General features: G+C 47.6%; 5 protein-coding genes across 5 annotated transcripts; 4 read left to right on the plus strand and 1 right to left on the minus strand.

The window, feature by feature from the left end:
• Positions 1–80: 80 nt before the first annotated feature.
• Positions 81–2,708, plus strand: F4807DRAFT_438912 (uncharacterized protein). Its single transcript, XM_047999164.1, has 2 exons — positions 81–396; positions 454–2,708. The coding sequence occupies exons 1-2, from the start codon at positions 339–341 to the stop codon at positions 2,253–2,255; spliced, it is 1,860 nt and encodes a 619-aa protein (XP_047850928.1). The 5' UTR covers positions 81–338; the 3' UTR covers positions 2,256–2,708.
• Positions 2,709–2,789: 81 nt separating this feature from the next.
• On the plus strand, positions 2,790–4,330 carry F4807DRAFT_438913 (FAR-17a/AIG1-like protein). Its single transcript, XM_047999165.1, has 2 exons — positions 2,790–3,550; positions 3,616–4,330. Exons 1-2 carry the CDS (start codon positions 3,018–3,020, stop codon positions 3,800–3,802), a joined length of 720 nt encoding a protein of 239 aa, XP_047850929.1. The 5' UTR covers positions 2,790–3,017; the 3' UTR covers positions 3,803–4,330.
• A 134-nt stretch (positions 4,331–4,464) lies between these two features.
• Positions 4,465–7,639, plus strand: F4807DRAFT_453386 (3-deoxy-7-phosphoheptulonate synthase; the record flags this gene model as incomplete). Its single annotated transcript, XM_048000449.1, has 7 exons — positions 4,465–4,470; positions 4,554–4,611; positions 4,668–5,570; positions 5,630–5,772; positions 6,563–6,720; positions 6,848–6,910; positions 6,964–7,639. The coding sequence occupies 7 exons, from the start codon at positions 4,465–4,467 to the stop codon at positions 7,637–7,639; spliced, it is 2,007 nt and encodes a 668-aa protein (XP_047850930.1).
• A 730-nt stretch (positions 7,640–8,369) lies between these two features.
• On the plus strand, positions 8,370–10,339 carry F4807DRAFT_470142 (DNA glycosylase; the record flags this gene model as incomplete). The annotated part of the gene is made up of 2 exons (XM_048002783.1): positions 8,370–9,165; positions 9,240–10,339. The coding sequence occupies exons 1-2, from the start codon at positions 8,505–8,507 to the stop codon at positions 10,337–10,339; spliced, it is 1,761 nt and encodes a 586-aa protein (XP_047850931.1). The 5' UTR covers positions 8,370–8,504.
• A 90-nt stretch (positions 10,340–10,429) lies between these two features.
• F4807DRAFT_229749 (uncharacterized protein) lies at positions 10,430–11,413 on the minus strand. The gene is made up of 4 exons (XM_047994149.1): positions 11,277–11,413; positions 11,126–11,211; positions 11,013–11,064; positions 10,430–10,925 (listed from the first exon to the last, which is right to left on the minus strand). Exons 1-4 carry the CDS (start codon positions 11,277–11,279, stop codon positions 10,521–10,523), a joined length of 546 nt encoding a protein of 181 aa, XP_047850932.1. The 5' UTR covers positions 11,280–11,413; the 3' UTR covers positions 10,430–10,520.
• Positions 11,414–12,000: the final 587 nt, after the last annotated feature.

The raw sequence follows: 12,000 nt of genomic DNA on the forward strand, positions 1-12,000 counted from the left end.
CATCATGTGATACGCAAGTATATAGGTACCTGATAGGTAGATAGGTAGGTAACCTTGAACTGATTGAAGCGGCTTGTTGGATGTCTCAAACACCGACGATCTTAAAAGTTTACCTAACCCAAATGTTTAATGCGCGACGCGCGACTGTTAAACCTCAAAAAATTTGGAGCTATATCTTACTAGCTTCTATTTTCAATAACCACCTACTATCATTAACAGACAAGCAATATGACAAAACGTCCTTTCTCTTACAATTTGGTGCACTCCTGATTGTCAATTAAACACTAATCTTTCAATTCTGTTCCATCACGACAGCGCAACACAATCTTACCTACGAAATGGCTGAAGCAGGTAATAAGAGAAGCCATTCAGACTTCGTGGAAAATAACAGCGATGGTACGAAACATGAAACCTCTTTTTCGGGGGAATCAATCAACTAACAGCTAGCTTCAGATGGCTCCTCGGATGACGATATGGGACCCCAGTTGCCCTCTTCAGCATCGGCACCCAAGAAGAAACGACGAAGACTACCGCACGAAAAGTTATACATCGAAGCACTTCCAAAATCAGCGCGCTACTCTAGGTCCCTAATGCACAAAGAGCAACTATCGTTCGTGAATGTCACCCGATCCGATTTTCTAATCACCACTTCTGTCGATGGGGTAGTTAAATTTTGGAAAAAGGTTGCGCAAGGGATTGAATTCGTCAAGGAGTTCAAAGCCCATCAAGGAGATGTACAATCCGTCTCTGTTAGTCAGGATGGCCGAAGCTTTGCAACAGCTGGAACCGACAAGACTATCAAGATCTTTGATGTTGTCACCTTCGATCTCCTTGCGATGTTACCTCTCGACTATGCGCCTAAATGTGTTTGTTGGGTACATAAGCTTGGCGCATCTCTACCACTTCTGGCTGTTTCGGACGACGCAAAACCCTTGATTTACATCTATGATGGTAGAGGAGAAAATCAAACTCCCATACACACAATACAGAGCTTGCATAGGAGTCCTGTATCAATAATGGCTTTCAATGATGCCTACGACTGCGTGGTCTCTGCCGATGACAACGGTATGCTCGAATACTGGTCTCCGAGTACCAATTACGAGAAACCAGAAAATGTATTCCAGTACAAAAGCTCTACCAACCTTTTCGATTTCAAGAAGGCGAAGTCGGCCCCCGTTTCTCTGAACATGTCGCCTTCAGGTCACCAGTTTGTCACATTCTCCATGCCCGATCGAAAAATTCGAGTTTTCGAATTTGCGTCCGCCAAACTATATCGGACGTATGATGAGTCGTTGCAAGTCATTGAAGAGATGCAGCGAGCTGGAACAGCTATGCAAAAGTTAGATGATGTTGATTTCGGAAGAAGACTGGCGGCGGAGCGCGATATCGAATCCACTTCACTTCAGAATAAGGTCAATGTAATCTTTGACGAGTCAGGCCATTTCATTCTGTACGGCTCTATGTTTGGTGTCAAAGTCCTGAACACCTTTACCAATCAGGTCGTGAAGGTATACGGGAAAGATGAACACCTCCGCCCAGTCAACCTAGCTCTGTATCAAGGACAGCCCCAGAAAAAGGGCGTTACAACCGTGGCGATGGCGGCTTCAAGCAATCCTCTTCTACAAGAATCAGAGGCGAGAGACCCCATCCTCTTCGCGACAGCCGTTGGGAAAGTTCGGTTTTATATGTTTACAAATGACGAAGAAATATCTAGATCTGAGAGAGATGTTCACAACGAGAAACCGACGATGTTGAATCCTAAGAAGACGGTCGAAAAGAAGACTAGCGAGACTGGCACGGCAGCTGTCCTCCATACGACGTATGGAGACATCCACATCCGGCTCTTCCCGGATGCCGCGCCGAAGGCAGTCGAGAATTTCGTGACCCATTCAAAACGTGGCTATTACAACAACACCATATTCCATAGAGTAATACGCAAATTCATGATCCAGGGAGGCGACCCCTTGGGTGACGGGACAGGGGGCGAGAGTATTTGGGGAAAGGAGTTTGAGGATGAGTTTAGTACTCTCAGACACGACAAACCCTACACTGTCAGCATGGCGAATGCCGGTCCGAACACGAATGGAAGCCAGTTCTTCATTACCACGGAAAAGACCACATGGCTGGATAACAAGCACACGGTGTTCGGAAGAGCGGTACAGGGGTTAGACGTTATCCACAGGATAGAGAATGTACGGACCTATAAGGAGAAGCCGGAGGAAGATATTAAGATACTCAGTGTCGATATAGTATAAGTACTTCATCGCAGTTCGGTAATACATGCTGGTATCGAAGGCTTGACTTTGGTCCCGGAGTTATGAATCCGGAAGCTGAACCACGAACAACAAATGACGAATGCCTGGCGTATTAGGCATGTGTGTAGGCATACAGATAATTATTGTATGGAATAGGCCAGAGTCCGATTATTCGCATCGCTATCTTAATGCTCTCCGAAGCGCCCGAGATGCCAAGTATCGGCGAAAACGTTAGAAGGTAAAAGGGGGTGGGCTCTGCTACTGCTCGATGAAGGTATACATACATTTCTGTACCTGTACTTACATACTGCCGGGGCTGTGCTGGGCAAAAGTCATTCATTTAGTCCCACAATTCATGCTGAAGCGGATTTAACGGCCTCGGGGCTGTCAAGCTTTACAAGTTTTAGCGAACGTGGCAGCGTCATTGGTACAGATATGTACCTAGTAGGTAGATGCCGGACGTACCGGATAGTACATCCATATGTACCTAACACCACGCATATGTATGTGGATACGACGGTGCTTGAACTGATCCGAGAATTTGGGTAGCATCCATTGTACGTATCTGCCTAGGTAAATTCCAACCTTACACCAATCTCACTTACCTCCTTCCTAGTATTGGCTTCCACCTAGTAGGTCAAGTGCTCTGTTTTGCTTACCTATATCAAATATTCTGAGAAAAATTAAAAAAATAAAAAAAATTAAAAAAAATTGCAAAGCCTATTTGCGTCCATCGAATCGTCGTTCATTTCGCTGCCAAAAATGGCTCCTCGTCATCCGCTTCAGAGGATTGCCTCTCCGTCTAGACAAATTTCTATACTACTTCATTTAGGGGGAATCTTGTCCTTCATAGCCTCTTTCAGGTTTCTTTTCGGATGGGAAACTCCAATGTCGGCGGCATTTGGCGGGCACTTCCAGTTTCTTACGATCATCGGCCTGACCCTTGCGCTATGCACATACGTTGTCGGTTTCCTGGCTGATGTCACCCTGTCCTCGCGGCTATTTAAGCTCAAGAATGTACTCTCCGTATGTTCGACGCCGTTGGAGGTACTAATTAGCATCCTGTACTGGGGGCTCTGTGCAATCGACAAGAGTCTTGTTTTTCCACCCGAGTTTCAGCTCGACTTCCTTCCAGATTTCGGTTTCCACGCGGCGCCCGCCCTGTTTCTGACGATAGATCTGCTGCTCCTGAGCCCGCCGTGGACCATACGTGGCTATTCGGCGTTAGCTCTAAGCGAATGCTTAGCGTTCCTATATTGGTTTTGGGTCGAGTATTGCTTTTATCACAACGGCTGGTAAGATTCTTTGTTGTTTTATGTCTTTTAAAAGAGAGCTTTGTCGATCCCTGACCGCCTCAAAGGTATCCTTATCCCATCTTTGACATCCTGAGCACATGGCAGCGCGCAATTCTCTTTACGTTTTCTGCATCCCTAATGACCGGAAGCACGATACTGTTGAAGTGGACGTATGGGAGAATCAATGGAATCGAGAAATTTGAGAAAGAAGCAGTGGCCATTCCTTCGGGAATTCGAGCCAAAAATGAATAATCTATCTTCATACACAGTGGATTAATATCAATGTTCCGCTTGATATTCAAATTATGTACATAGATCGCAAGGTTTAATAATTACCTACATATCGGTCCCGGTATACCGGACCGGCCGAGGCTTGAAAGAGGATTAAGATAATGAATCAGACGTATTGGAATAGGTTTGACAAAGTTTCTTTGATTATGCACAATAAAGTTGGAACAAGGGATCGGCTTGACATAACTATCGTATGTTTATCAGTGACTCGATCCTATCAACTTGCATGTGTTTCTCTGTATTGCAGAAGGCGCGAGATGTCAAATCGAGTACCTTGCATTGGATCAAACTACATGTAGTTACTAGGGTATGTAAATCCTACCGAGTCATTGATTACGGTGTGACCCCGCCATCGGAGTGGGTACCCCTCGGAGTTTCGCTAAGGATTCATCAATCCATTGAATTTCACTATAATTGACCCACCCCCACTATGACTCTTGAATGGGCTAACATTTTTCTAGAATCGAAAAGGTAGATCCGTTTTTTTTTGCGATCCCTTTGCGACAGAAGACACTGGATCGCGTTGTCTTTAGTTGACCAATTGCCTGCCAACCGTTGGCCTTCTTCGAATTAACGATTTATACTAGACAGGAGATAAAAACCCCTTTGATAAGTCGCCCATCATGTCTGTAAGTGCGCCCGGATTTAACAACATGGGAGATGGATGAGCTTGAACCATTGACTAACTTTTCTTTTTTACTCCCTTCATTAGAGCTTCTACATCGAGAATAAGAATATGGGCAACAAACTCGACAGCGAGGATTGGAGAAGTAGGCATCGGTCCTTTGAATAAGAAAGACAATCGCGGGGCTAATCGGTCTCCCAGTTCGCGGTTACAATCCTCTAACCCCTCCCGACCTCCTTCAGCATGAGATCCCCCAGACGGCCAGATCAAAGAAAACGGTACTCTCAAGCCGCGAAGAGGTGGTAGCTGTAGTCAATGGCACCGATGATAAACAGAGACTCCTAGTTATCATTGGTCCTTGCTCCATTCACGATCCAAAGTCTGCCCTCGAATACTGCGATATGCTGTTAAAGGAAAAAGAGAAGCATCAAAACGAGTTGCTTATCGTTATGCGAGCTTACCTCGAAAAACCAAGGACGACGGTGGGTTGGAAAGGTCTAATAAACGACCCGGATATTGACAACAGCTTCAACATCAATAAGGGGTTGCGTATGTCGAGACAACTTTTTGTTGACCTCACCGACAAGGGGATGCCGATTGCTAGCGAGATGTTGGATACCATTTCGCCACAGTTCCTGGCAGATGTCCTCTCGGCCGGTGCGGTAGGTGCGAGGACGACTGAGAGTCAACTGCACCGAGAGTTGGCGAGCGGCCTCTCGTTCCCAGTAGGATTCAAGAATGGTACAGACGGTACATTGAGAGTCGCAATTGACGCAATTGGCGCCGTTAGACACCCTCATCACTTCCTCTCTGTCACCAAACCGGGAGTTGTAGCCATCGTTGGCACCGTCGGAAACGAGGACTGCTACGTAATCCTACGCGGTGGAAGTCGTGGTACCAATTTTGACTCGAAGAGCATCGCAGAGGCTAAGGCAGCCCTGGCGAAGTCTGGTCTGCGGCAGCGACTTATGGTGGATTGCAGTCACGGAAACTCGTTGAAGAACCACAAGAACCAACCCTTGGTTGCTGCTGATTTAGCAGAGCAGATTTCCAAGGGAGAGACCGGCATCATGGGTGTCATGATTGAGAGCAATATTAACGAAGGTCAGTCAATTTAACAGGCTTAAATACGTGGACTAGGTCGCTAATTACGTCCCCTACAGGCAGCCAGAAGGTGCCGCAAGAAGGGAAGGCCGGCCTGCAGTACGGTGTCAGTATTACCGATGCTTGCATCGGATGGCAAGATACAGTCGCGGTTCTCGATGGTCTTGCCAATGCCGTTAAGGAGCGAAGAAGGGTTACCGGTGTAAATGGGTTCCAGTGAATTTGGGGGTCACCATTCCTAAAAAACAAGGAGTAATTATGGTCATTTGTAACAAAAAGGGATATAAAATTTGAAGATATCCAAATAGTCTGCAAGGGAAAAGAGATGGAAAGGAAAAGGCTATTTCGGTGTTAGAATTATATAATTTTCAAAAGCGAGGAAAATGGACCTGACTCGGCAATAGCAAAACCACACCGAGATGGATTGTTTCCTTTTATCCACTGCCTTGTGTAGTACCTAGGTACCTAGTAAGTGCGTAAATTGCTTAGGTAAGTTGAACGGAACTTCTGTGAAACTACCCGTGATATCATGGGTGGATGCCCGTATGATTTCAAAGTTAAAGTTTATTAGTGGTCTATGTCACGTGAACAATGGGCCGGTTCAACGAAGCTAACCTCGGCCAATAGGACGCACCTATTTCCAATTGCTTCGAGGCCTGAGCACTTTTTCATATTCAACCTTGTGCTGCTTGTGTAAATTGGATCGACCTCTTCCAACCCCAACGATCAAAAGCCTCAATTGACTTGTCAACCTACCCGTCGCACCTCCCACGAACGGGTAGAACATCGCCCTCCATGTTGGCAAGGTCTTGCCTGCGCTCCACGCGCATTCTCAACGGTGCCAGAAATGGCGCGACCGCTTTCACCAAGGTATCCTCCAACCGCCACCATCCGCTACCCCGAGTTCCGTCTGGTGACTTTATATACGATGGCTATAACTATTATATGTAGTTGGAGAGATAGGGACTTGGCTAATCATTGGAATTCTCCAGCGATCTATCTCGTCGTCGAGCTCCGGAGCCTCTACCGAATCTCCGATGAAACTGAACGTAGCCGCGGCGGCTTCAACAGCTCTCGCAATCGGATCCGTAGCGTGGTACTATCATCTCTATGGTTCTACCGCCCATGCAATGACGCCTGCCGAAGAAGGGTGAGTTTGTTCATCTATACCATTAGGAGAGGTCATCTGCATCGTCTTTGATTGGGCGTCGAAAGGCAGATCGGAGTTGTCCGCTTTCCCACGTCCTAGGCCTATGAATTTAATACGTCAAATTTAGTTTACACCCGACAGCCTACCCGTGGGTTCATGAACAGTGGTTAAAGACTTTCGATCACCAAGCGTAAGTCCCGAGCCCGCCTGTTTCTAGTTTTCTTACTCCTAACAGGTTATCAGGCTCCGTCGAGGTTTCCAGGTATACCGTGAAGTCTGCGCGGCGTGTCACTCACTTAGCCGAGTTCCTTACCGAGCGCTCGTCGGAACCGTTTTGACGGTAGATGAAGCGAAAGCATTGGCCGAGGAAAATGAATATGACACCGAACCCAACGACGAGGGCGAGATCGAGAAGCGTCCCGGAAAGTTATCGGACTATATCCCCGCCCCGTATAAAAATGATGAGGCGGCCCGAGCTGCCAACAACGGTGCCCTTCCTCCCGATCTAAGCTTGATTATCAAGGGGCGCCACGGCGGATGCAACTACATCTTCAGCTTGTTGACCGGATATCCCGAGGAGCCTCCTGCAGGTGCTCAGGTGGGCGCTGGTCTAAATTTCAACCCTTACTTCCCGGGTACAGGTATCGCTATGGCCCGTGTTTTATACGATGGGCTAGTGGAGTACGAGGATGAGACCCCGGCGTCTACATCGCAGATGGCCAAGGATGTGGTAGAGTTTCTCAACTGGGCGGCGGAACCTGAGATGGACGACCGAAAGCGAATGGGATTGAAAGTGCTGACTGTCACTTCTGTCCTCTTCGCTCTAAGCGTGTGGGTTAAGCGATACAAGTGGGCGACTCTCAAGTCCAGGAAGATTGTCTACGACCCTCCTAAAGCATCTAATAATATCCGTACATAAAGGCGTATGTTGCTGTATGTACTACTAAGTTACCCTGCCGCACCGCTCCTTTGTCATGGCAAGAGGGAGAGAGGAAAAAAGACGTGAGGTCGCCAGGGGTCGGAGTAATCCTGAGTCGCGACTCTAGAGTGTATATCAAGTCCCTAAATTTTAGACATTCACAGAAGATTACTTGAAAGTACACGATGCGGCTTAATACCGGATATTTGAGAGGATGTTTTCTCCCCCCTAACCTTGGATCTCGTCCGATCTTCTCACTAACTACGTGGGTCTGGGAACACCTAGTATGTTTTTAACGGTGTTATAGGAGTCGAGAGTTGAAGTAGCCATGACCAAGCATGTACCTAGTATGTACATAGGTATACCTGCATACATGCATGTGTAGTGGGAGCTGAACAAATTTTTTTTCGAAGAGTAGGAAGCTGGAAGGCACGACAGGGTACCTACCTCATAGGATTGTGTCAGGGGCGACGCTTTGACCACCTTCATCCTGTCACCTATTACCTATTACCTACTAACCTCCAAGGCTGTAGGTACCTACTAGCGTACGTACAGCATCTTCAGTACCGCTATCGATCGACTCTACACCTAGGTTAAGGTTCATTTTTTAGCAACAACAATGAACACTGAACCTACGAGGTCGGTAAATCTCACTACCATGTGTGTCATAATACACAAAACCTTTACATTCCTTCCTCCACGCCAATTCAATTTTCACCTCTGAAGCCCGACAAAACTGTACAAGTACTCGCAACTAGTGCTTGAACCAGTTTACATACCCAACCAACCCTGCATCGCTGACATCGCTGACTTCGTTCTCATATGAATAAGGCTGCAGGCACGTCAAGTCACATTTACGGCAATCATGGATTGGATGTGGCAGGAGTATCAAGCTAATGTGGCTAAGATGCCTCACAATCAACTAGCTGATGACCACCTATTCGGCTTCGAGGCCGGTAATGATTTCCAACGATGGTATATCGCAGACCTGATCACGAACGGCTATGTACCCGAGGAAGACATGAAAACTCTCTTTCGCCACAGCTTGGCACGTGGTTTCGAACAGTTCAACCAGTTAGTCTCCAGTGCGAATGCAATGAGAGAGAAGGCATCCTACAACAATCCCCTTGACGGACGAGACACTCTCACTTTTATTTCCAAGATTCTCCAACCCATTAGCTCCTTGGGCGAGCATTCTAAAGACGAAGCGCAGACATCTCACCAGCATCGCAAAGTTTCCAGGCAGATGTCAAATAACTGTCATGACGAGCTAGATCCAGGCCAAGTCGTCATGAAGAGCGGAAACGACAAGCAGTCGCCATTTTGGTCTACCCCTCAGGCAAAGTCGTCTAAGAAACAGATGGCACAACCGGCAAATGACATAAAGCAACGAGAGAAGCAGAAGAGAAAGAAGGACAGAAAGTCGAAGAAGGAGAAAGTTAGAAAAGAAGCGAAGGCTCAGAAGGCGGGTGAGCATGAGGAGAATGACATTACCTCTCACGCCCTACCTATGCGTCCGGTTCTTGGTGAAGCAATTTACCATCAAGACAATAAAACACTCAAGGACCCCGGCATTCCTTTAAAACGTCACCACTCACAGACGGCCAGGCGTCTGTGAGTGGTCCTAGTGTCCTGCGCGAAATCTCCTCGCCATTCGTCTCTGCAATTACAGAAGCAAAGGGGTCATTGCAGCTCCAACAGTCCTCATCGACAAGTTTGAGCAATATTGGTACGGGTTTGGACATGACTGAATCGAGCTTAGGCGCGTCAGATAAGGGTGACAACTCAGAGGAAATTAGAGCAGCATCAGAAAATGAAGAAAAGATAGATCACCTGTCCCAAGCCCGGACCCAAGCCCAAATCCAACCCCTAAAACGCACAGCGAAGTCACGATACTTCGATAACGAAGACTCATGTCCACCCAAAGCAAAGGTTCCTCGTCCCCCTCGCGGAATAGTCCCATGCATTCCCTTTCCGCGCCTGGACGCCCCAAAGTTCGGTTTAATTCAAGAAGACCTCGCGAGTGATCCCTTCCGCCTTCTCATCGCTGTCACATTCCTCATTCGAGTCAAGGGAAAACACGCATTGCCGGTGTTCCACGAGCTCATGAGTATATATCCAACGCCAGAAGCCCTGGCAAAGGCGGATACGGACGACATTGTAGCGATGATCAAGCACCTCGGGCTAGCAACTGTTAGAGCTGCCGCAATCCAAAAGTATGCGCGCATCTGGATAGATAATCCACCTAAAGCCGGGGTCCGGTATGACGTGAAGAACTATCCCGCACCTGATAACAGGGACGATACCCAGATGGGCGAGGGCGACTTATTTAATTCTAGCAGCACAAGGCCCTCGGCTTGGGAGATCGGTCACATGACGCAGGGTAGATACGCTATCGACAGCTGGAGAATATTTTGCAGGGACGTCCTTCTTGAGCGAGCGGAGGATTGGAGAGGCAAAGGGCGAGAGGGTGAGTTTCAGCCCGAGTGGATGCGAGTGCTGCCGGAGGACAAGGAACTCCGGGCTTGCCTTAGATGGCTCTGGATGCAGGAGGGCTGGGAGTGGAATCCGAGAACCGGGGATCGAGAGATTCTACCGGAAGCTCTGCGGAAGGCAGTCGATGAGGGCAGGGTTGGATATGACGATGCAGGAGAACTAAAGATCGTCAAGGAGGGTTTATCTTTGTCCAACCATTCTTAGCCTAATGCACGGCCATACGTAAGTGATGGATACTGCACAAGATAGGCCAATACCATATGTAAAACCCTGGATTCTAACCCATTTAGATCATGCTGTAGATAAAAGTGCAGTGTATTACGCTGATTAATACGTCCCTGTAGCCGGCATGATTCTGTCTGCATAACGTAGAAAATCTACCGATCTAATCCTCCTTCTCCTCGATCGATCCCTTAGACGCCTCCTTTTTAACGATAGCTTCGAGGATCAGCGCCGTCTTGCGATCGTGAATCTCGTCGAGGGCAGCTGAAGCACTCATCCAGGCGGCAATCAGGTTTCCCTGGCGCGCAAACGAGGTCCTCCACCACTGCTTGGAACGTAGCTGGCTCTTCCGCAGGTGCTGATAGCCCTGCCAGGGGAAGTTGTAGGCCAGGTGCAGTTGCATCAGGCTCGGGTGCTCATCCAGGGAAGCTAAAGCCTGGCGTAGACACTGCTGGTAGTAGTGTATCGAGCCACCCACGAAGCCGACACATGACCCTAGGAGGAAGCCTAGGCCACCGCCTCCGGTGAGGATACCCGATGCTGCGGCGGTGGCTAAGCCAAGTAGTGCCTACGTCTAAGTTAGCAAAGCAAGAAATCTGAAGTGATTTACAACACAGGATCCTATAGGGGAAAAGGGGCTCCAGGGGAGACAGACCGCTGTTGAGGATGCTACAAACATGGAGCGGAACATGTAGAGACCGTGACCACTTCCAGTAGAAGACCATGTTAGTCTCTTCCAATAGATACCATCGAATATTTCCACCTTACCTGGGTCTACTCCAATTTCCAATAGTCCGCAATAGCTGACTAACATGGCTACCGACGTGGGTTGCCGTGCCGACTTCGTAGTCTACCTGAAGAAAAGTAAATTGCCATTCCAGTACCTGTTCCCCTAATCGGGTCTTAGGGATGTTTATACCATATCTGAGAAAGTGAACTATTTTCCTTTTTTCGTCTTTTTTTTCTTTTCTCACTTGTCTATTTCGAATTGTATTTATTGTACTTGTAGGGTCTTGAAAAATGCCACCACACCTGCATATGTAGTTATACGGTTTTATCTCTTACTAAGGCCCATTGCATAGACGCCGTAATACCTTAGGTAGGTAGGTACCTATCATACAGGCGCTATGACGCACTACAGACAGCACCAACTGTAACTGGTAACACAAAGTTACCCCTATTATGGATAGGCCAACGCCTTTAACGTAGTAGAAACCTAGTGTATTAATCAACTTCAACCCTACATCATTAGCTCTTCATTCAATAATTCCGATCCATGCCTCTGAATTTTACCGTGTCCGACGCTGTAGTATACTGCGAAATTATGCGACAGGATCACTAATAAATACCGCGGCCGAAAACGGCAGCCTCTCACGTTAGCTGTACTCAATTTTATAGAGGTTCTAGTATCGACAAAGACCGGGGTAATCTGCAACCTCCAACACAACAAAAGCACAGTCATTTCCAATGATACCTTAGGCGCCCTGAATACTGGACCATTTCAGCCTAACGTCAGATAGATTAGTAGGTCGATATGGGTCCTTAACCGGGGGTCGGGCATTACATATACATATACCACCCACATAAGTCATACAGACCACGAGACAGTCACGAGCTGTCTCTCTCGAACTGAAGACGAAAAC

Source organism: Annulohypoxylon truncatum, assembly GCF_022578515.1.
Source record: "Annulohypoxylon truncatum strain CBS 140777 unplaced genomic scaffold F4807scaffold_34, whole genome shotgun sequence".
NCBI lineage: Eukaryota > Fungi > Ascomycota > Sordariomycetes > Xylariales > Hypoxylaceae > Annulohypoxylon > Annulohypoxylon truncatum.